Here is a 23,012-nt window from a genome sequence, read left to right as displayed (position 1 = left end):
TATTACCATCAACAACTTGAAAAACAAGTAATTCGTCAAGTTTTCACATTTTCGTATATTTATCGATATGTATGCGTCTGAGAGTAAGTGCAAGAGAACAATATTGTTATGCATAAAATTTGTTACAACTTCTGTCTTAAAAGTTCTTTTTGTAACATGCTCAGATTCCCCAGTGTTATCATCAACAACTTGAAAAAACAAGTAATTCGTCAATTTTTTACATTTTCGTCTATGTATTGGTATCTATGAGGCTGAGAGCAAAAGTGCAAAAGAATAATATTGTTAGGCACAAAATTTGCTACAACTTTTGTCTTAAAAGTTGTTTTGTAACATGCTCAGATTCCCTAGTCTTACCATCAACATCCTGAAAAACGAGTAATTCGTAAAATTTTCACATTTTCGTATATGTATCTGTATCTATGAGTCTGAGAGCACAAGTGCAAAAGAATAATATTGTTATGCATAAAATTTGCTACAACTTTTGTCTTGATAGTTGTTTTGTAGCATGCTCAGATTTCCTAGTCTTACCATCAACAACTTGAAAAAACAACTAATTCAGTAAATTTTCACATTTTCGTATATTTATCGATATCTTTTAACATCTAACTTTACAAAGTTATTTGAACAAATTATAGCGTCCAAAAATGAATTCTACACATTCAATGTCAAACACGAATGTCGAAATGTCAGCACGGTTTCCACAGTGATAAATCTGCTACCACTGACCTAATAAGTTTTGCTGAATATGTATCAGCAGCACTGGACTGTCGTGGACAAGTTGATATAGTTTATACATTTCTAACGGGCAATTGACTGTTTGGGTCTTTCGTTATTGACGATGAAGCTGGAGACATTTGATTGCGATGGCTTTCTTATACATCTCCTTACGTCTTATGAATCTGATCACTTGAAGAACTTTGTGAAGAGGTGCACAAAGAACTGCACCTCGTCATTACAGTTGCACTTCTTTACGCAGATGATCTCAAATCATTTACCACTATTAGTAGTGAACGAGACTGTTTATCGCTTCAGATAGACCTGGATAGGCTTTCTTTATGGTGGATCTTTTAAAATTTCTTTATGGTGTACTAACAAAAGAATGATCTAAATACATTCAAGTGTCAGATGATGACATACAGCCAGAAAAGGAACGATGTGTACTATGATCTTGGGAAGTCCTTACTCTTTACTTTACGCTTGTACGAAGCAAACTTGACTATTGCTGTAAGTTTGGTCGCCGACTTTTTTGACACATCGCCACCATAGAAAAAGTACAACGTAAGTTCATTAGATTCATACATTTTCTGGAGTTTGGTTACTATCAGGCCCTTTATATCATTATAATCTCCTTAGCCTGGAAGATAGAAGAAAGAATATGTCTGCGAAGTTTCTGCGCGATGTGAAGTCGGGTGTAGTGAATGCTTCAAATATTCTGTCCCAGTTGAACATAAGAGTGCTGCATTTTTGATGTGGTTACGCCAAGTCATGCTAATACTAACATAGGTTTTAATTCCCTCATTAATCTTTAGACATATTATTACATAGTATTATTTTTCCAGATGTAATTTTCTGTTTTATGTTACATTGGTACAGTGGTTCTGGTTTTGTACTGCTCATTTATTCTACGTGCATTTCACTTTCAAAATTTTAGGTTTAACTAATATTATTCCACTTTGGAAACAATGTATTTCCGTTGGGATAATAAAGATTATTATTACTATTTGCGTTCCCTCATTTTATCAATCATTTACACGTTTTTAGCTCATCGATATCGAACATTCACGAGTACAGGAAATGTTCCGAGTTGTCTCGACCATTCTAGAATATCTGCGTTATCGTTTCACAAACGTACATAAATGCTGCACCTTGTTCAATTTCAGTTCAATTCTAGTCTTACTCGAATCGATCTTCTATTACTATTGAATACCGTACATGTGCATATTGTAATTTGCTTGTTAACTACAATTCTCTGTTTTAAACATTCATGGTAGTACATTTGTACAGATTGATGAATAGGTTTTTAAGCTGTTTGGGGATAATTTTCTTAAATAATATACTATTTCAAATAATACTATGTCTCACCTAATTGATGGTATAGTTTATGATGTACATTATCACTTTTTTTGGAAGTGGCGTGTCAAATTGTGCTGTGTTCAGCTTGTGGTGGGAATAGATATAAATAAAAATACAGTTCTAGTTGCCGATGTTTTTCTGACGATGATGCTCTTCTTTGTGTATTGTTATAAATTATGTCAAAATGGGGCTCCTAACATAAATTATCAGTATATAATTTTTTTTTAATTAAGCCGAGTTTGATGTGATTTATTTGTGTAACGATTTATTTTTCTTTTTAATCATGTTAGCGTCATCTATTACCCCTTGTCATTTAGTAAACCAATCGATTCGTATAAGGTCGATTATTTTCGCAAGGGGTGGGGTTATCCGCTCTTGAGTCGTCTTGACGCTTGCTCTTCCTCTTTTGTAATCAAGTCGTTGTGTTGAACGTACGTAGTGAATTAATTTGTCAAGTTCGTACGCACCCGCGTGGGTTGCGATAGTTAAAAAAAGTGTCATTTTGCGATTTGGGAGAGAAATCCTGTTCGCGATTAAGCCGGATCTGTATTCCTCGCCCAAATTTTTGAAGGAACCTCGTTGAAGGTTTTTCTCGCATCGGATGTTTCCGGATTTATCGGGGCGCGTGGCGTTCTTTCGTGGAGCCGATTGTTATAGGAAGGTGAATATGGTTTAACTTTTATACTTGGGAGACTCAATTTTAGGAAAGAATAGTTTTTAATTGGATTTTCTTTACAGGCTCATACATTCAATCAATTATTTTCATCTTCTTTATTATCCAATTTTTATTACGTTTTAAGAACTTGAGTTTTTTTTGCTCATCTACCTTCCGTGACGCATAAAATGTTTATTGTTAGAGATTTAACTTTTGCAACTTTTATAATTGTTTTATTTTCGATTATTTTATTATTTTTTTTTGTTATTATTTTGTAAATCGGTTACCCTAATTTTTTAGTTATTTTGCGTTTTATTTATATTTGATAATAATAATAATATTTATTAATCCCATATTATACACAGAAAAAAGAAGGGTACCTAATACAAAAAAAAATCAATTCAACGAAATAAAGTAGATATAGTAATAATACTAATAATACTAATATATAATTAATGGAGTTAAAGAGGGCCAAGTCAATTAGCGAAAACGCAAACTGGTTTTCATTGGCCCTCGAAAGTCTTAAATGAAATTACATCTAAAACCCATCCCAGTACCAACCCTAAGTGCAACGCCAATTCAAAGTTTTCAAGGTTTCATGAAATTCGTGATATGCCTTATGATTGCCCGCTTCCTCCTGCTCTCTCCGCAGTTCAATTTTTAATTTGTTTCTGATTTGATTTTATTCCGTCCTACGTTAAACCAACTGGATCAATTGTATTATTATGGTTTAATTTTATTTTTCTTTCAGGTTTTTCATTTTCTTTCTGTCTTTGTTTTGAATTACCGTCTCTGTTGTAATTTTAATTGTGGTTGGTCTTGAAGATTATTGTCAGCTCTGGTATTGTCGTTTGTAGATTTTTATCGACGATCATCATGACACCACTTCGAGTTACTGCCAATTACCTATCTAAAGATGAATTAGTTTATGACTTTGCCTTTCTTGGTCTTAAGCGCTCTGCGTAAAAGAAGTCTGATTGTTCTACTCCTATACTTCTGATAATTGCCCTAAATGATCTTCCACCACTGGTTCGTCTTCGGGAAACGCCAAAGGTCGTCACTAAGCAGTCAAGTAGGTGACATCGACGGTAGTTTATTCACTGATATATGGTTTAGTACGGTACTGAATTTCGTCTTAGATAGTTGCGGTCATGATGAGAGACCTTATTTAAAGATTTCGATTTTGGATAAAGAAGTGTTTCTGAGAATTTCTTGATACTTATATGCGTCTTGCACAATTCTTGGTAGAGCTGGTTGGGAGTTGGTGTCTGATTTGCGTCTAATGCTGAAATGTATACTGTTCTCTGCGTGGTTACGGTTCTTGTTGGTTTGAAAGGAGGATTACCCTTATTGATATGTAGGTGGTTCCTGATTTACCACAGACACTTATTATCGGAATTGACTTTTTCCGATCTTTGCACCTACATATCCAGATCCAACCATGCACTAGAATCTAGTCTTCATCGATTCTTTTGGGTAAAAAAGAAGGATGGTTCTTATAGGTTTTGTGCGGAGATAATGCTTCTTAGTATTATTCTAATAAGCTGGCTCCTAAATTCCTTGATCTTTATGTTGTAGACAAAGTGTTATCTCCTTGGGATTATAGGTTAGTAGAATAAATGTTCATAAGTTGAATCGATGTATAAATTTCTTTATTAAATAAGTGCTACATATGTTTCGAATCTAATGATTCTTCTTCTTTTGGCACGACTAAAATTTAAGAAAAAAATAACAGGAAATGACATATAAGTATAACATAAAGAATTAGAGTTAAAATTATAAAATATATAATAAAGGTACTTTACCGTCAAAAATTAGGTTGTTTGATGGAATTGAACATTCAAAACCGTTTGTAGAACATTTAATTCTTAATAAAATCACAACGCGACAATCTTACGAAGAAAACAGGTATCACATCGAAGGTTAAAACACGATAGAATAAGAAAAGTGGAGTGCAATTGAGCATGTGCGGGGGTTACAGGTTTTTAAATTGATATTATTCATCGGGAAAATGTGTGAAAAGGCAGTTATTTTCATTTTTACAGGAAATTCAAAAAATGTCTATTGTTATTGGTATCAACGAAATCGTTCATTAGTATGTTCTTTTTGTTATTAATGTTAATGTGTAACTCTTCATAAAGGTCCATCTCTCTCGATTTTTTAAGGTTCTTCAGCAGTTTTATGTTTTCTGCAGGAATGTTATGTGACGTTTCTTTTTTATGTTTAAAGACAGCTGAGTTTTCTTTAGAGGAGTGTTCTTTGAAACGGGTTAAGATGTTCCTACCGGTTAGCCCTATGTATATTTTTGGGCAGTCTGAACAGTTGATTTGATATATACCGCTGAGTTCTTCATGTTTAGGTTTTTGTTTGTTATTCATGAGCAGTTTACTAATCTGAGGAGAAAGCTGTAGTAATGTTAAATTTTAGAAGGTTTCTTTTTAGTTTTTGCTCAAGTAGTGGATGGAAGGGGATACCTATATGTTTAGTCTTTGTCTTAAAATGTGGGAATATAATGTTATTAATCCTGGATATGTGGACTCTATTATATATACTTTGTATCTCCTTTACGTTGAATCCGTTATTTATACCGATTTTGACTATATTCCTGATCTCCGTCTTTATTTTGTCTGTGTTAAGTGGGATGTTGTAGATACGGTTAAAAAGAAAACGGAAATTTGCTTGTTTATGTTGGTTACAGTTGTAGGAGTTTTTAGGGATAACTGTATCTGTGAAAGTTTGTTTCCTAAAAATGCTGAATTCCAGGAGGCTGGTAATAGGGTTTCTTATGATCTTAAGGTCGAGAAAATTAAGTGTGCATTGGTTTTCCGTTTCCATTGTAAAGTTCAGGTTGGAGCTGTTGTCGAAGATGTTGTGAAGCGCCCTGAGGATAGCTTTGTTGCCATTATAGATTATAAAAATGTCATCAACATAACGAGCGTAAAATTTTATGTATTGTGTAAAAGGTTTGTATTTTTCTGAGAAAAGTTCGTCTTCGAAATTGTTGACATATATATCTGACATGATTCCAGATAAGGGTGATCCCATAGGGAGTCCGTCGTTCATTTTATAAAATTGGCCATTAAATAGGAAGAAGTTTTGTCTGCAGGTGAGGTCTAGTACGCTTAGAAAGCTATCAATTTCAATGATATCGAGTTCGTCTTTATTATTTAAGACGAGTTGTTCCTTAATGATATCAATTGTTGGTTTTATTGGGACGTTAGAATATAAGTTCGTGATATCAAAGGAGATCAGTTTGCAATTTTTTTCCAGTTTAAATTCTGATAGTCTTTGTATCAATTCGGTAGAGTTTTTTATAGTGTTTAAAACTTTTTTGAAATTGATTGTGCAGGTAGATCTGTATAATTTTAGCCAATCTGTTGGTAGGAGAGTTGATGTTACCTATTATGGGTCTTATACTTTTTTCAGGTTTGTGCAGCTTTATCAAGCTCTTAAGGGAAGGTATTATGGGATTCATCTCTAAGGCGTTTGATGTTTTTATATTGAACCTTTTGAGAAATTGGGAGTTGTCTCTTATTATCTTTCTCAATTTGTTATTGTATGTTGTAGTGGGGTTATTTTTGATTTTTACAATGTTGTTCTGTTTGAAGAAATTTAAGGTTTTTGATATGTATGTATCACTATCGATTATTACAATTCCGGCCCCTTTATCTGCTATGGTAACAGTTAGGTTGTTTTGGTTTATTTTATCTTTTAATTTTTTTGTGTTATTGAGAATGTTTCTTCCTACTTTGTATTATGTTGGGGCTATGTTAATGTTTTTTATTATTTTATTATTCTCGTCAAAGATATGTTTTATGTTTTTGTCAAAGAGTAATTGTGATTCAAGTTTTATTGCCAAATCAATTGGTTTTATTATATTTGGAATAGAAAATTTAAAACCGAGATTAAGAACCTTAGCATCTTCCTCAGAGAGGGGGTATTGCTTAAATTTGTGAATCTGGGTTCAAAGACGATATCATCGATGTCGTCCAAAGGTACCTCTAATAGAGGTTCCTCTGAGTGAATTCTTTTTATGTAAAATTTAGGTTAGTAGACGAGAAGGGACATCCTGTTGGGTGTTGGCTCGCCAACGATCTTAAGCCTTATTTTGATGAGAATGCTTAGTTTTGGCTCACCTGGTCAGGGCCTTAGAATACGCCAGAAGCTCCTTTCCATCTTTCTGACGTTATACAGGATCTTGTTAGATCGTCGGTGTTTGTGTTTATTTTTTGAAGTTGGAACGAAACCACCCGCTTTTTTTCCCTCATCCTTTCCTCATTGCAATCTATAATTTTAGTGATAAACCTTTTTTTTATTGTAATCCCATTGAGACATTTTACTTCACGAACTACTCTGTTTTATGGATTTAGGGTTTGACGTGCGTGATTAGAAGCGTCGTGTGCCTGCTCCTCAATCTCTTGTAAGCCGTATTTTTTTGGGTTTGTTGCTTCGGGGCTGCGTTGCTCTGGAGTTGAATGAGTTACAAAGACTTGTGTCTCTCACCGCTGTATCAACCAAAGATGGTGCTCGTTGTCATTCTTAGTCAGCAATAATCCGACAATTTGGAAGGAAGCGGTGGAACATACCCCTTACTAGACTGTAAAACTGATACCATCCTTGCGTAGTAAGCAAAGATAGTCACACTTTGACACTCAGATTCACAACATCTGCGAGGAAAAGTACTTCGTTCGAAAATCTCATTGATGTGACGACTCCTATTAACAAGCTGAAAAACTACACTATTTACAGGTATGATCATAATAAAAACTTACTTTGGAGATTTGCTCTTTGTGCTAATACTATCTTACCGGGTGTTGACTTTGAATGTTAACAGAATCAAGTTGTTAGTAAATATCAAACGACACACACGGCTAAGAAATTTGGGTTGTCTTGTCATATGCCTGTTGAAGTTTTGCAAGTTTTTTGACTTTTAAAACTATCTTATTACTTAATGAACATACTTAGTTCCTTCGCTTAGTTAGGCATAGTTATAAATTCTCCTTACCAAGACTAGCTGAGGTTGATTGCAACCGAGGCGTTGCATTATGGTATCCAATTTTGCATTGATGTGGTAAAAATTGTAGCTCCTCGGCTACAAACGGTCTCGGCTTAAACGGGCTATAAGAAGGAGAACATGCAATTCTCCTTCTTATGTCTAGCTGAGGTCACATAAGACCGAGGCGCTACAATATGTGTTGTCCAATTTTGTATTGATAGAATAGATATTTGAGGATGACTTTTTCTTGGCACAAATGAAATAAGTATTGAGCTAAAACTGAGGTTGAAAGGTAAGTATAGTGCTTCGTTTGATGAATAGTTTGATATCTACCTGTCACCAATTCAATTTATATATCCCAAGTTGAACCGAACGATACGTTATCTATCTTATCGGCCACAAACGATCTTGGCTTAAACGGACTCTAAGAAGAAGAACATGCAATTCTCCTTCTTATGTCTAGCTGAGGTCACATAAGACCGAGGCGCTACAATATGTGTTGTCCAATTTTGTATTGATAGAATAGATATTTGAGGATGACTTTTTCTTGGCACAAATGAAATAAGTATTGAGCTAAAACTGAGGTTGAAAGGTAAGTATAGTGCTTCGTTTGATGAATAGTTTGATATCTACCTGTCACCAATTCAATTTATATATCCCAAGTTGAACCGAACGATACGTTATCTATCTTATCGGCCACAAACGATCTTGGCTTAAACGGACTCTAAGAAGAAGAACATGCAATTCTCCTTCTTATGTCTAGCTGAGGTCAAATAAGACCGAGGCGCTGCAATATGTGTTGTCCAATTTTATATAGATGACGTAGATGTTTGAGGATGTTCTTAATTTGGTATCATAAAAGCTTCGATTAATTCCAGACGGGAATCCTACAATATCCAACACCATATTACGTGGTATGTTGCTTGGTACGTAAATGATTGTTGAGCTATGTGAAAACGTGTAATAATACTGAATGAGCCAAAAATCTTTTTGAAATTAACTTCTTGTCAGAGTTTCTAGGCATTATTCCTTCTCTATTGCTAGACCAATTGAAACCAGTTGTCGCAAACCATTAATAATATCCGATTGTATGCAAATAGCTTTAGTAATAGGGTTGGTACAAGTTACTACATTATCTGCATATATTCGCGAATAAAATATCCACGATGTTCAAGAACCGGTATCAGCAAATTTGATATGCTTGCAATTTGTAATAGAACGCAGTAGATACCTTATAAGTTATAGTATTTTAATCATGTTACTTTATACATTTGATATAGAATTTGTGATATTATCTAGTATTTTGGGTTATACAAGAAGAATCCTTTAGGAAAATAATTACATCAAGCTTAAATGAAGTCGTAATTACACAAAATATACATAAACATATCAAACATAAAATAAATAACAAAGTTTTTATAAAGGTTTGTATTAAAAGTATTAAATTGAAAGAAGTTACTTAAAAATATTACATTTACGATATCCTTTTAAAAACTAAGTACAAAGTGTTGAACAAATTTTTCTTGTGCAGTTACAAAAGTTGTGACATTTTACGTTGAAGAACTCTGCTGGAGATATCTAAAACTTTTCAATTTCTATGGAAACCGACGAATTCGGATCTTACTTTCCTATCATTTTAGTTTTCACCGCATAGCACTCAGTTCTCATTCATCGACCACAGGTGCGAGAGAGTTTCTCGTAAAAAGATCCGTATCTCATTATTTTGTCTCGAAGGCGAAACGACGGCGCATTCCATCGAACCCGGAAACTTTTACCCCGAGCTTCAACGACCCATTTCGCACTGATTTTATGTACCAATCAATGATAAAAGCTGATGAAACTCTATATCTCTTCACATATTCAAAATGTAAATTTAATGTTTAACATTTTAAAATTGAATTAGATTTTTTAAGATTGTTCATAAAATTTGTGATGAGTAAAAATCATATAACTTGTCCGTACAGGAATAATCTACACTTCACCCATAAGACATTTCCCGGAGCAAATTCTAAAGCACTTTTGGTTTATAGTAGAAGCGTGACTCAATTTGGTGAGGACAGGTCTTCTATATCTCTCTCTATAACATCATTTTATACCATTTTGGGTTATAACACTGTTAATATTATTATCGAAGATATTTTTAAAATTTTATTTTTATCATTTTTTTTCTTAACGTCCATTTGAATCGGTTGAAAAACGACCGTTCCTTTTAAAAGAAGTAAGGTTCTGCTATTGACGCCTGAAGGAGTTTTGTTGAAATCGAGTAAAAGTGGAGGATTAACGATCTCACGCGATAGTTAGCTTGCTCAGGGTATAATTTAGTGGTGTCTAAGTGTCGGGCGGAAATTAAAAAGCTTTCGACCGGCATCGTTCACTTTTTTTTGTTTTTATTGAATCACGAATTTTTTCATTCATTTTTCTTTTTACCTTTTTTGTTGAACGTTGAATACACCGGATATTAGGAATTTCAAAAATTCGGTTATGTGTACTTAATAGCCGAGTTATGATCGAAAAAGTCCCGATGTATAGGTAAAAATGTCGCCGTTCGATAAGGTTTTATTGTTTAAATTTGAACGGGTACCGTATAAAATTTTTAGCAATATATCATCGGCCGTTTGACATTAATTTAACAGCCGCCGGTGATATATTGTGTCGGCGTTGTTGCTGTTAAATGTATGCACCGGTTCTACTCGCGTTTGCGCGCCCGAAATTTGTGTATACAAAGCAGGTGATGAATATTAAAATTTATTCCGAACGGGTGACCCAAAACTACATTGTCACACAATGAAGACGTTCAAAGAATGTTCACAAATCAGCATTTAAATTTAATTGTGCAAGGTTTTTCATTATTTCACCCTTAAAGACACCGTAGTCGAGCATCAAAAGTAAATCTCACTTCATAAAACAACCATTTCCTCGGATTTATCAGCAACAAGAGGGGTAATAAAAGAACCGCGAGGCGAGCTAACAAACGGCTTAAAGGGATGAGAGATTGCAAAATAAATTCGTCTGAATTTTGCGTTTGACATTTCGCGGAGTTGTTTGCATTAGCCCCTTTTCTCCCAGCGCCTCCTTTCAGTTTATTCCCGAGGATAGCACCGGTAATGATCTGCTAAACGTACCAAAAATAATAATAACCATAATGACTTGAAGCTGAGGCCGCTTTCGCTTCCCCTTCGCTTTTTCTTGTTATGATGAATGACCTGACTCGCAGTGAAATCCATTAACAAAACTCTAAACGAATTATCATGGTGAAACACGCAATTATGCTTTTGTAGATATTGCGTGTTGTTTTTTATTTGGTATAAGCTAAAAAAATTGTTTCGGAAAAATGAGTGTTTATGGAATATTCAAGAAATGTAGGATACGAGGTGGACAATATCGTAAAGCGGGGAGCAATAAATCATATGTAGCGGAATAAAGTTTTACATTCGGAATGTTTGATGACTACTTTTATGTGTTGGAGAGCTGAAATTATGGCCGGTCTCATAGGAGCAGTGTTGTTAAATGAAAATTTATGAAAAGTGCTTCCGCACGGGGACCACCTTGCTATGTTTGCGTGAGCGACTAGTTCAAGTACTCATCAAAACTTTTCCTTCACTCTTTAAAATCTTTTATAACCCCGTTTATCTTTATTAAAATAAAAATCAATTAATTAAGACTTTATTAACATCCATATCGAAAATTACCGACATAACAACGTCAACTATACACACAATACATAACATTATTGTGATATCACGCTAGAGGTAGAGAAATTGATCTGGTTCAATCACAAACGGGTTTTCGTTGCGCAAAGTCCTGACACAACCAGATCAAACATGCGCGTAAATTTGACATAAGAGAATTTGTGATCGAAATTGTATGCAAATCAAAACCTAAAATCGATCCTGGACGAAACGTAATATTTAAAATTAAATCACGTACCTGTATGAGGGAGTAAATGAGTTGGTGTGTGTTTCTGTTCGCGTGTGCTTTAAAGCGTGTATGTGTCGCATTATTTAATCGAAATCGCAAATAAATTAAAACCATCGGATAATAAATAGGCAGTTATTAATAATCCTCATGGTCATAATTTTGTCTGGTTTATCATTTCCCCCTATCAATGTTATTAATATGAACTAACGTATATATTGGCGTGACAATCTGTTTCAGTTGCGTATTATATTCTTTTATGCTTATTGTACGATTGCAAATAATTACGATAGAATTGGTTATAGTTTATATTACTACATGCTGATACCGAAAAAGTATTGAATAGTTATAAGATCAAAGAATTTTGTTGTGAATTGTTTCGAATAGTACAGAAAATATAATTCAGGAAAAAGTCAATAAACGCATTTGTATCATAAGCTCAGATATGCGCGGACTTTTTCTGACTATTATCATATATTATACAAGAAGACGATCGAAAATACTCGATAATACGAGACGTATTGCCTGAAACACCACGAGACCGAAGGTCCAGTGGTGTTTTTTAAGGCAATACGTCGAGATTCGAGTATTTTCGATTGTCGTGTTGTATATGGCTAGACTATTTCATGAATAAAAAATATACATATTTTTAGAATTTTTATATTTTTTTAATAAATTACATTGATTGTTATGGAAACATGCATGGATGTCTCGAAATTAATTAAATGTCAAACTAGCGATAATACAAAGGTTCGTATTATCGTTCTCCATGGTTACGGCCAAATAACCGCTGAAATACTCGCAATTGACGGAAAACCGCGAATTCTTATTGGCTGTTAACGATATGAATGAAATAGTCATTGTAGTGCGTTTAGGTGGTCTAGGAACAACTGGAGACGCTCTTTGTCCATACTGCCAGATCACAAAGGTGTCATCCACGTAACGAAACCATAGTTTTGGTTTCCACGGACTCTTTCATGATGCTTCTTCTTCAAACGTATTCATGTAGAAATTGGCAATTACCGATAACCAAGGTGATTCCATGGCTGCTTCTTCGCATTGCTCGTAGAATTCTTCCTTCCAGCTAAAATATGTCGATAAACTGTACTCCTCAAAGATCATCGAAACTTACCGGTATATCCTGGTAATCTAACTTTTCATACATATGATTTTGTTTTATTTGTAAAAGAAGACAGAATCTTGGCAAGGAGCTTGGAAGCTGGTACGGAGAATTTATGGCACTGATAATATCTGGTTTATAGATTCTAAGTAATACATAAATTCTTGGTGGTATTGGAGCCTGCACAAATAAACTTCTCTGTTCTCTGCTGGAATTTCTGTTGATTTCATCTTCTCGTTTTTATCATCTTGTTGCAGGCTCGTCATCTTGTCGTATTCTTTCCTGTCTATGAGCTCGTTGTCATTCCCTTTGTCTACTGGAAGAATGATGATGTCTCTTTTTTCTCTGATCGTCCGGTTATGGATAACAAAGAGTTCCCTTCAAATTGTTAAATTCTAATTGTCAATTCCTGGATTAACTGTGGAGGTACTAAAATATATAAACAAGATGAGATAACCTTTATAGTCCGGTACAGTGTGTACAAAAAAGACTGAGATGAATTGAGTCGTCCCAGCGAAATGGTCCCATTAGTTATTATCGATTAACTGTTTGATGACCGTTACGGCAGATTTGCTTGGCACAAACGAAGTACCGGTGAATGGTACAAACTTGTCTAATTGTTGACTTTGAAGTTCCACTCGCCAGTAGAAGACTTCTTCACAGTGTTGAAAATAGGAACGAAATGTGCTTCTTCGTCTTTCCCCTCGATCTTTTTGCCCTTGCGTCCACAATCGAAAGTCGCATTACCGTTACACAATCTAAAATTGTACAAAGCTTGTGAAACGAAACTAACAATTGGGTTAATGAAAATTTGTCAATCTCATTACCTAGACATGAGATAAAATAGTAAGGTAAAGTTTTGGCCATGTTGAAGTAAAAGCTTAGTCAATACTGAAAGAAAGTTTTAACAGCGTTCGATATGTCCGATGTGTAGTGATAAATATATTCATTATTTATATGCCAGGGAGTTAGTTGTAAACAAGATACAACATCATTTACTGAATTCTTTTTAATTACTTTTGTAACGAACTTTTTTAAGCAAAGAGAGAATATTTATATTTAAATGTTGCCGTTGCGTCGCCGTCTAATGTAATACACTTCCATGAACACCCTAAAGCGGGTCAACGGTAAGTAATTGATGTTACACAACATCAACATACAAATTTGTAGTACAGTTTAATTAAAGTTTTATCTAAAAACTGTCTACTAATTAGTGGTTGTTTACTAGTTATTTTATAAATTATAAATTATTAATCGTAAAATGCAGTAAACAATGCTGATCTCATTGTTTCCAAAATACATCTCTTCAGTCACTTCATTACACCAGGATCAAGCTACTTAGTTCACTTGAACCAATGTTTCCAACCAATTAATATACTATAGTTGAAATTAGTCTCTTCCTATGCATTCTAGTGTTAAGGCTTCCTTTTGGTCCTTTCATCATTGCAGTCCTTGAAGTCTACTGCAAAGCACATAGATCTTGTCTGTATCGATATCTTTATTTTTGTGTATTGGTTTCCAATTGAACCCGTATGGTATGTCTCTTCCTTTCGGAATACACTTTCTGGGCTGTCTCAGCTCTTCTACACATAACGTCATTATCGCTTGCGTAAGCAGCGACTTGGACACATTTAGTTGTTAATAAATTTTACCTTCTGGTGTTCATCAGTCTTATTACTAGTATAGTACTTATCAATTGTACTATTTTCATATAGATTCATACAGATGAATGACATAGACTTATGGGTAACTTTTATGATAGCTTGCATAAATGGGCATTAGTTTTTCTTCATAAGTGAAGATAGTTGAGAAAGTCTATGTAAGATATTTGGGTTTCCAATACGACTCCCAAGTATATGGTTTATGGTCACGTTTTTCAAAACGTACCGATATATTTTCAAGTTATTGCAACATCAGCTCACATCATATGCTCAAGCAACATCAGGTAATCAAGATTAAAATAAAACTGTATTTAAGTCACGTTATCCTTCTAATACAACGAAAACTATAACTTAACATATGGCCAAAGAATTATTAGATAAGTTTAACACGTTTGAGAAAGGCTTCAAAACCATTCTAATATTTACATTAGAGTTAGCCGCAAAATGTTAGGATAGTCACCTGGATCACTAACGGTGATTACATAGAAGATTGATATTTTACTTACTACAGAAATGCATGTAATACAGCAGCAAACTTTCAATATAAGATATTGCAAAACTTGCCAGGTATCAAGCAAGAGCTACAAGCGTAATTATTATGAAAGAAAACATCGGACACCACGAAGAAGCTCCCCTTCAAAAAGAGGTGTGTAGTTACATATGGGGTAAGTATACATGTGTTTAATTGGTGTGAAAATGAGCAATCCAAATCTGACAATTGCAGCAGCATACCTACTGCTGAGGTACAAGAACGAGAAAGAAGATTATAAAAGTACAATGGGAATAATTTGCTGTGCTTTAGGAGTATATTTTTGTGTAGTTATCAACGTATACTGAATGTTGCTAATCCTGAAAACGCTGTTGTTTTTTTTTCTTGTAATATTGATGAATGCAAAAATTTTTACTTTGAATCTATCAGTAATATCGTATATTGTCTGTTTTGCAAACAAAAGCTAGCTACAGTAGTATGTGTACTATAAGGATTAAGCAGTATGTGAATGCACCACATAATGCGGATAATGTACTTAGCACTCTTCCGGTCTGTTGCCTATTATGGCGGGACGTTATGATTTGGGAAAGTCTCCTGACCAGAATCGAATATTTCTAAATAAAACTGTAGCTATGAATATGTCGCAAGAGGGACATTATAAAGAAATTTAGAAGTATAATATAGTAAAATTATAATTATTCTGTTACCAATCTTTTGATATGTTTATATCATTGCAGCGATTAGGTATTATCATTATTGTATGCTTAGTTCCCGTTAGTTCCTTCCTTAGTTCAATGGCTAACAGAGATGCTGTTACCGCTTAGCTCCTTAGAGGATAAATTATGATAAAGAACACAAGTCGTTGAGGACAAACTTTAAGCTATAATGATTAATTCTTGTAACAACCGTCAATTCCTCTTCAGATGTATAGCGTAAAGAATTTCTTGCTTTTTATCATATACTCCCTATATGATAAACTTCACTTTTTGACAAAATTGGTTTCACCGCTTTATTCTGGATGGTGAGTAACATTTTTCATCTGAAATTGTTCAAAATTGACCACTACTCGTCATGGGTTTTATTACTATCACCACACACAATTTCTCCACCTTATATTTTTGAAGAGTAGCACAAACATCTAACCTCTGTAGATGATTATCTTTTTCCAAACTTGCAATGAGTTAATGCAAGCTGAGCCTATTAACTTTTACATATTTATACAAATATATACAAACACCATTTACCTCAACAAATGCGAGATAACAGAAAAGGCATGTAACTTATTGCTAATAACACCTTTTCAAATTTGTTTTTAATTACACTTGTAAAGAATACGTACTATTACAAAACGATTAAATTAATTCTAGAAAACATCATTCCTTCTAAAGATACACGAAAAATACTTGATTTTGAAATGATTAATACACTAAAAGGCACATAATGTGTAGTTACGCAGAAACAGTTTCCAACCGTTTTATGTTATATTTAGAAACAGAACGTGACCCAAAATTCGGCGATCCGTTCAAACGGATGATATGCATTAACGGGTTAATCTATGATTGTTAATTGATTATAAATCATAACCAAACAATATCTCTTCAAGCGCTTAACTCCTCCTATAAAGATCGTTCTAATTGATGTAAACACTTGTATGTATGTGTATGGGTTATATGGGTTATATGAGCTTATGTTGATAAGAAATTAGCCTTGTTCTGCATCTAAATGGGAATCAGAGTGAAAATGGAAATCGGACTTGAATGGTATTGGCTATATAATGGTCTAAATAGTTAAGACATTCTATATGATATACAGGATGGGTGCACGAAAAGACGATCCAACACTATAGATTTTACAAAAGTCTAAAGAGATAAGAAGAGATCATAATCATCACTGAAAAGTTTCTATAATTTGCTATGATATTAAATTGTAAGAAGAACAAATGATGACAGTAAAACACAAACTTAAAAATTTCATTAATAACCAAAAGTACTTGGAGATATACACGTCCTAGAAAGAGTGGTGTATATTTTATGCATTATTTGGTGAGCTGCGCCGGCCAGGCAGTTGCTAGGACAGTACTATGACCTAAGATAAGCAAGTTAGCCGTCTTCACCCACTATTGGATGCTTACAAGTAATACAATATAACGCGTATAAAGTAGGAACTCTAGGCATCAGATTTAGTGACCACTCAAGTCACGAAAGGTGTAAGATGCAAGTTTCTGCCTTCAAATTAGAAACTTGATCCGAACCTTCCCATCAAGAAATCCGTGTATAGTAATAACAGTTGATAGCCACACCGATTCGTGATAATTCAGAGTTAACATTTTAATTCCTTATCTTGAATATCCAATAAAAATAGATTATTTAGCCTACAGTACTATTATAAGTGCTTAAGACAAAATATCAGATCAGTGATGATGTTCTTCAACCTGACGGTTTCTGCAGTAACTGATTCGACTCCGAAAGTTTTCAGAGTGTTCTCATAATCAATAATCTTCTCTTCATAAAAAGTATGCAATTTCAACGATTCATCATATTTCGTATTCATATCCTTAATATTTGTTGGTATTAATTTCAAAATCCGATTCAGTTCGATAAAAGTTGCTGCAAAAGAAAAAGGTTATTGAATTCTAATGCAACCAACGTGGAAGAATCTTTTGCATTCCTCAAATATTAAAGACTCGGAGATCTCGAGGTGATATTGCCGCTTTATTGAAGTTAGTATCGATACATCGAGTTCTGGATGAACCTTAAAATGGGTCGACGGATAACAAAAAAAAGCCGTTTATTTTTCGATAGGCTGTGTATATTTAAAAGTAAATACCAATTTAATGCAATTTTTAAATATAAGCTCCATCGAAAAAATAATCCAGTTTCAAACCCTCCAATTATAAACAACAATAAATACAAACTAAAAGTCAGAGAGAGATATAACAGCATCGTCCACTGGCACTCAAATCATCCATTATAATCACGGTCAAATTGATTTTGCTAAACTTTTAATAACTTAGTTTTACTGATTTAGGACGCCATATTAATTCTTTAATGTGAGTGAAACGGGAGACAGTTTTATCACTGTTGCCGCACCGAAGAAAATAAATATACCAAAATTCGTACTGAAAATAACAAAAATGTACTGAGACAATACGAGACTTTTTTTTTAGGTAAAACCAAACTTGCAGAACTTTAGGAACTTGCATTTCCTAAAAATGTACTGATTTTAGTACAATTGTACCGATTACAAAATTTTGTACTGGATTGCTACTTTCACGTATTTTATCCATGAAATCGTATCGAATTCAGTACAATTGTACCGAAACGGCAACACTGAGTTTTATATGTAGCAAATTTTTATTGGCGACAAAACAAAGCTTAAAAAGATTTCGATTTTTAGATGATTTTAGGAAAACTTTTTTATTCTATCTTCTATTTTAATTATATAGTTATTTGATTGTTGGTTCATTTGGTTATGTTTCTGGTTTTGAGCATTGTTAGAGCTTGGTAGACGGGAAATTGGCAGCACCAGTCTGAAAACCGAGTGTTTACTCGTAGGTCCGCCGCAAAGTACATTGATCTTCTTGAGTTATGTCACGTCCTGGTATTTGTTTGTTTTCCCGGGGTGCCGGTAGTGCATGACCGGAATCGACATAGCTTAGTGGTTATGTCGGCCGTTGTAACCGTTGCGGTTTCGACGAACAACGGCCGTTGCTTTCAGATGTTTACCGCGCCGGTTCTGCAAATGTATTCACGAGACCGAAATCCCTGACAACAATGCGCTTCTCCTCCCGAACAATATTATAATTCCTATTTAACATTACTACAGTCTGGTGGAATTTGTAATAATGAAAACTGTTTATTTTGGAGTATTTTGTTTTCATTAGCATATTATCGCTTGAAAAAATTAAAAAAAAAAAACAATTTAATTTAAAAGCTCGCGTCAAAGTTTCTAAATAATTATCTGGCGGGGTGGCCATTGTGTGCTAAAGATTAACAGGCCATTATACAAATTCAGTCGCCTTCACAGAGAAAGGGGTATGCGACAAACTCTAAGACAGTTACTTACTTAGGGGAAACCCCTCAAGTTTAAGTGCATTTGCGGACTCGCGGGATTAACCAGGGAAGAGAACTTTTGAACCAACCTCTCTTCTAGTGTCGAGACCTCTCTCAACTGCACAAAATTTATTCGATTGCTTAATAGAATTCAACCGTGTTGAATAATGAACAACGGATTTTATTAAAATCTTCTTAGTTTACACTACTTTGCTTATGTTAATTAAGTTATTTCTAAAAACTTCTAGATGTTAAATGAAAAGATGTTTAAAAAAGATGTAGATAATTATCCTTCATCTCTTCTCATCTTAACAGTTCATTAAGGGTTCTTTTACAAAGTACGTGGTTTCAACAAAGCGAAAACCGTCGTTCTTCTTTTATTCATGGCCATAAAACTTAAAGTTTAAGCATCCATTATTCAGGGAAGAGGGGAAAGGAAACATTAGCAGTTTGCCGCAAGCTTAACGAACGCGATGTAACACGTTGTTACTTCGAATCTCTTCACCATCGTTTTAACTAGAAGAACGGTTAACCGACCAGTTTATAATAAATTCACGTTTCTTAATGCTCCTATGTAAATATTACATCGACCGTTGTCAAACGCAGCGTTATTCTGTTTATACCCTGGAGAACAAAACTGAAAATATACACGCATACACTGACACTCGAGGCTTTTGGATGCGCTTTCAGTACTGAAAAGCGACAAGCAAAAGATATAAAAAACCGGACAGGGCTGGAGGAATTATTCACGCCGCGTTTTGTTTCTGTTTTTGTGGTTTCCTCTCAGGTTCTCGGTCTTTTGTTGAAATGGAAAATTACAAATTCCTGGGCCGGATATGATTTCTTTGTTAGTGGATTAAATAGAAGTTTTTTTCAACTACAAAGTTTATGTTTGCAGCAACATTTATTTAGGGGAGAGAACTTGTTTTTTCTTGTGTTATTTTCAAAACTAACTTAACATTTATTTACCACTAGACATTTTAACTTTTTGAACCTTTTAATGTAAAAACTTTTTTATTTGTACTCTTCTATATTCTTAATGAGTCATATATGTCGACTTGAATCTTAACGTTCAATTCGATTTTATTATATATTTCACTTTGGTAATAAAAGTTGTTGTGCAATAGGATAATGCCAATGAAACAGCACGATTGGCGTGTCATGAAGCAGTGTGAACTCTATGGTATCTATATTGGCAGACTTTTCAATATCGCTCTTTCTTCTACATTCCTTTTTCAATTATAATGTCATTTCTAATGAGTTGATTCCCATCTTATCTAAACAAGATGTTACATATCCACTCGAGAAAATGTTACCATAATAGAGTTTATACGTTTATCATAAACTCTAGGTTTAGTCGTAAACTTTAAATCCGCATAAATGAACAATTACATTAGTTGGTTCCAAGTGCAGTTTTCTTAATATTCTGTCTATGTCGGTTTACTGTAAAGTTCATAATTGTTGTAATATGTTGACTTATTCAAGACATTCAACCTAAATCCCCTAAGAGTTATTTCATCTCTTCCAAATGTTTGGTAAGTCGTTTTTCGTTTACTCAACTGTGTCAGCAATAGAATCCTGAGCAAGAAAAATTGTGCAACCTTGATGGTCGAATTTACTCAAGATCTTACGGAAAATCGTGGAAATTGAATTTGTTAAGGATCTTTTTCGGTCCTTAAACTTCATTTTCAACAGTTTCTTTTGATGCTCAAAGAGTACTGGCGCAAAAGTCATCATCTTATCGTAAAAAGGTATAATTTTTGGAAATGCCGGCAAATGTCAATTCTACTTTGAAATTTGTGAACAGAATACTCCTCAAGAACGCGGAATAATTGTTTCGATGTTTTTACGAAATAATTCGTCGTTGTTGGTACAGATTTCTAACAACTGGGTTCCTAACAAACACGTTCTGCAGCTGAGAATATCACGGCTGTGGCTAGAGATGTCGTAGAGGACCCCGGAGTATCGACCAGACGACGTGCCACACAATTAGGCATCAATTGGCGGTCTTTAGATAGAATTTTAGTGAAAGACTTGAATATGTTTCCTTATAAAGTGCAGACAATGCATCATCCTTGCTGTTGACTGAAAATCATTATGAGCAACGACGCCCATTTCCATTCTGGAGCACCGAAAATTCGGGTATAACCCACAAAGAGCCATTACACCCGCTGAAAGTTACTGCGTGATGTGTTGTTTACACTGGAAACATTATCAGTCCTTATTTTTTGGTAAACGCCGCAGGTCAAATGACTACAGTGGACAACGAGCGTTACAGACCCATTCTCAACGACTTTCTCCTTCCTCAATTGGATGAATTAGAACATGTGGTTCCAACAGGCTGGAGCAACGACGTATGCTGCACAAGCAAAATTCTGAAGGCGCACTTCCTGATCGTCCTATCTCTCTTTTTGGCGATTTGTAGTGTGGGTTTTTTTGATATCACGCGTCCATGTTAACCTACCTCAGACTCTTGAAGCCCTCAAAGAGAATATCTGTCAAGAATGCGAGATCTATCGCCTGTAGTTCCGTCACTTTATTTTATCGTCTTAATAAAAAAAAATTTAGGACATCAAATAATCAATCCAAAAGCAGAGCAAAACTTTATCATTCATAAAAAAATTACAGTCAAAGAACATCGGGTGACAGCTTTTATGCCACCTTATAGTTTCCCATCATATAATTAATTGAATCAACGTTGTCTGTAGCGTTCTTCTGTCATTAGATAACTACACAGAAACTGAAGCTTAATCTCACATAGGTCCAAAAACTAATAGTATTGTAGTAACTAGAGGTTCATAATTAGAAGTTTTTTGTTATCAAGGGAAATTTGTATCACTACAACGCTGCTTGTTCTTTAATTTTCGCGAATGTTTGATTAGGGAAAGTATGAATTATGTGACTGAAACATTCACCTGCGGCAGTACCTTGACGAACTACTTCATTAGGCCATGCATAAAATGTAGTGAATGATTTTTTCTTGGTTGACCGTTGAGCCATTCTTAACATGTTTTCTTTGTTTACCTATGAGAAACTTAACCTATTCTTGCTATCTAAAACCCCTTAGTATTAAGAAAGTGGCCTCTACTTCCCTGAAGAAAAGATTATGGGATATTAAAAATCCAATATTATATTGTAGAATAATGCTGGATATTTCGCTTACTGAAACATCAAGAGGTCCTAGAGCTTAGATTTTGGTAGCACATAGCTCTGTGCGTATTTAGGTACTTACATGAACAGTAATTCAGACCATTCTTTATTGGAGTAGCTGATAATACATAGATCCACTTAAATCACTGAATCCGAAAACTTTGGATTTACCTGGGTTCTTGGATTAGTGTGATAATAGGATGTTCGAGGTTCCTCCCGGACATGATGAGTAAAAAACGAATTTATTTAACACCTCAGATGTAGTTAGAGTTTTGAGGTTACCCTCAAATTGCGATAATCGTGTTAACTTCCTTGGTTATTGGTTTCTCACCAGTTTCCAATTGGTTCTCTTGTTCAGCTTCTTTGTCTCCCTTAGCATCAGCTTCCTATAATACGCTATTCTGTCTCCGTTCGTTTTTAACTATTTTGCGCCCTTTTTCTCAACCCAGAAGACAACCAGCTGATGATATGGATTTGAGAAAATATCTTTCATGGATTTGAGATCTAAGTCGTATATGGTATAATCCAAACTAGGACTGTCGATATCGAGAGGAGATCAATTTTCCTAACGAATCCTGACACTTTCCATGATTGGAAACAACGCTATGGTCGACGAGTTATCCTTTCAGGTGATCTTTAAGATCTAAGATCTGACACCTATAGACCATCGAGGTGACCCCGCTTTCAATGTGATGGTACCAGGTATGACCTCACAAATTTACTTGTGAGTTTCAACCTGATTTTTTAGCCTCTGTCTCTTTCTGTTTCCTTAGCGGATTTAGGCCATTTATAAAGGCGAATTTTAGTTGGGCCAAAAGCCAGTCCTTTTAGCTTGTGTCACTTTTGTGGTTGCTACTGGGAACTTCATGTAATTGTTTCATCTTACAATTAGTAATATCT

The 23,012-nt window shown here is 34.5% G+C and overlaps 1 protein-coding gene across 2 annotated transcripts in view; it reads left to right on the top strand.

The window, feature by feature from the left end:
- LOC111424114 (out at first) overlaps positions 1–23,012 on the top strand; it is a 149,586-nt gene that overhangs the window by 49,885 nt on the left and 76,689 nt on the right. The window contains exon 1 of one of the 2 annotated variants that reach the window (XM_071199798.1): positions 2,539–2,734. The exons of the other annotated variant lie outside the window; for it this stretch is intronic. Within the exon in view, the coding sequence (XP_071055899.1) occupies positions 2,675–2,734 (60 nt within the window). The 5' untranslated portion in view covers positions 2,539–2,674. Of the gene's footprint in view, positions 1–2,538; positions 2,735–23,012 lie in introns of those variants that run through there. 2 annotated transcript variants of the gene reach the window in all.

The sequence above is a fragment of the Onthophagus taurus genome, chromosome 11 (assembly GCF_036711975.1).
Source record: "Onthophagus taurus isolate NC chromosome 11, IU_Otau_3.0, whole genome shotgun sequence".
NCBI classification, from domain to species: Eukaryota; Metazoa; Arthropoda; class Insecta; order Coleoptera; family Scarabaeidae; genus Onthophagus; species Onthophagus taurus.
The sequence above is the reverse complement of the archived record's forward strand: the minus strand, read 5'-3'. Positions and strand labels throughout refer to the sequence as shown.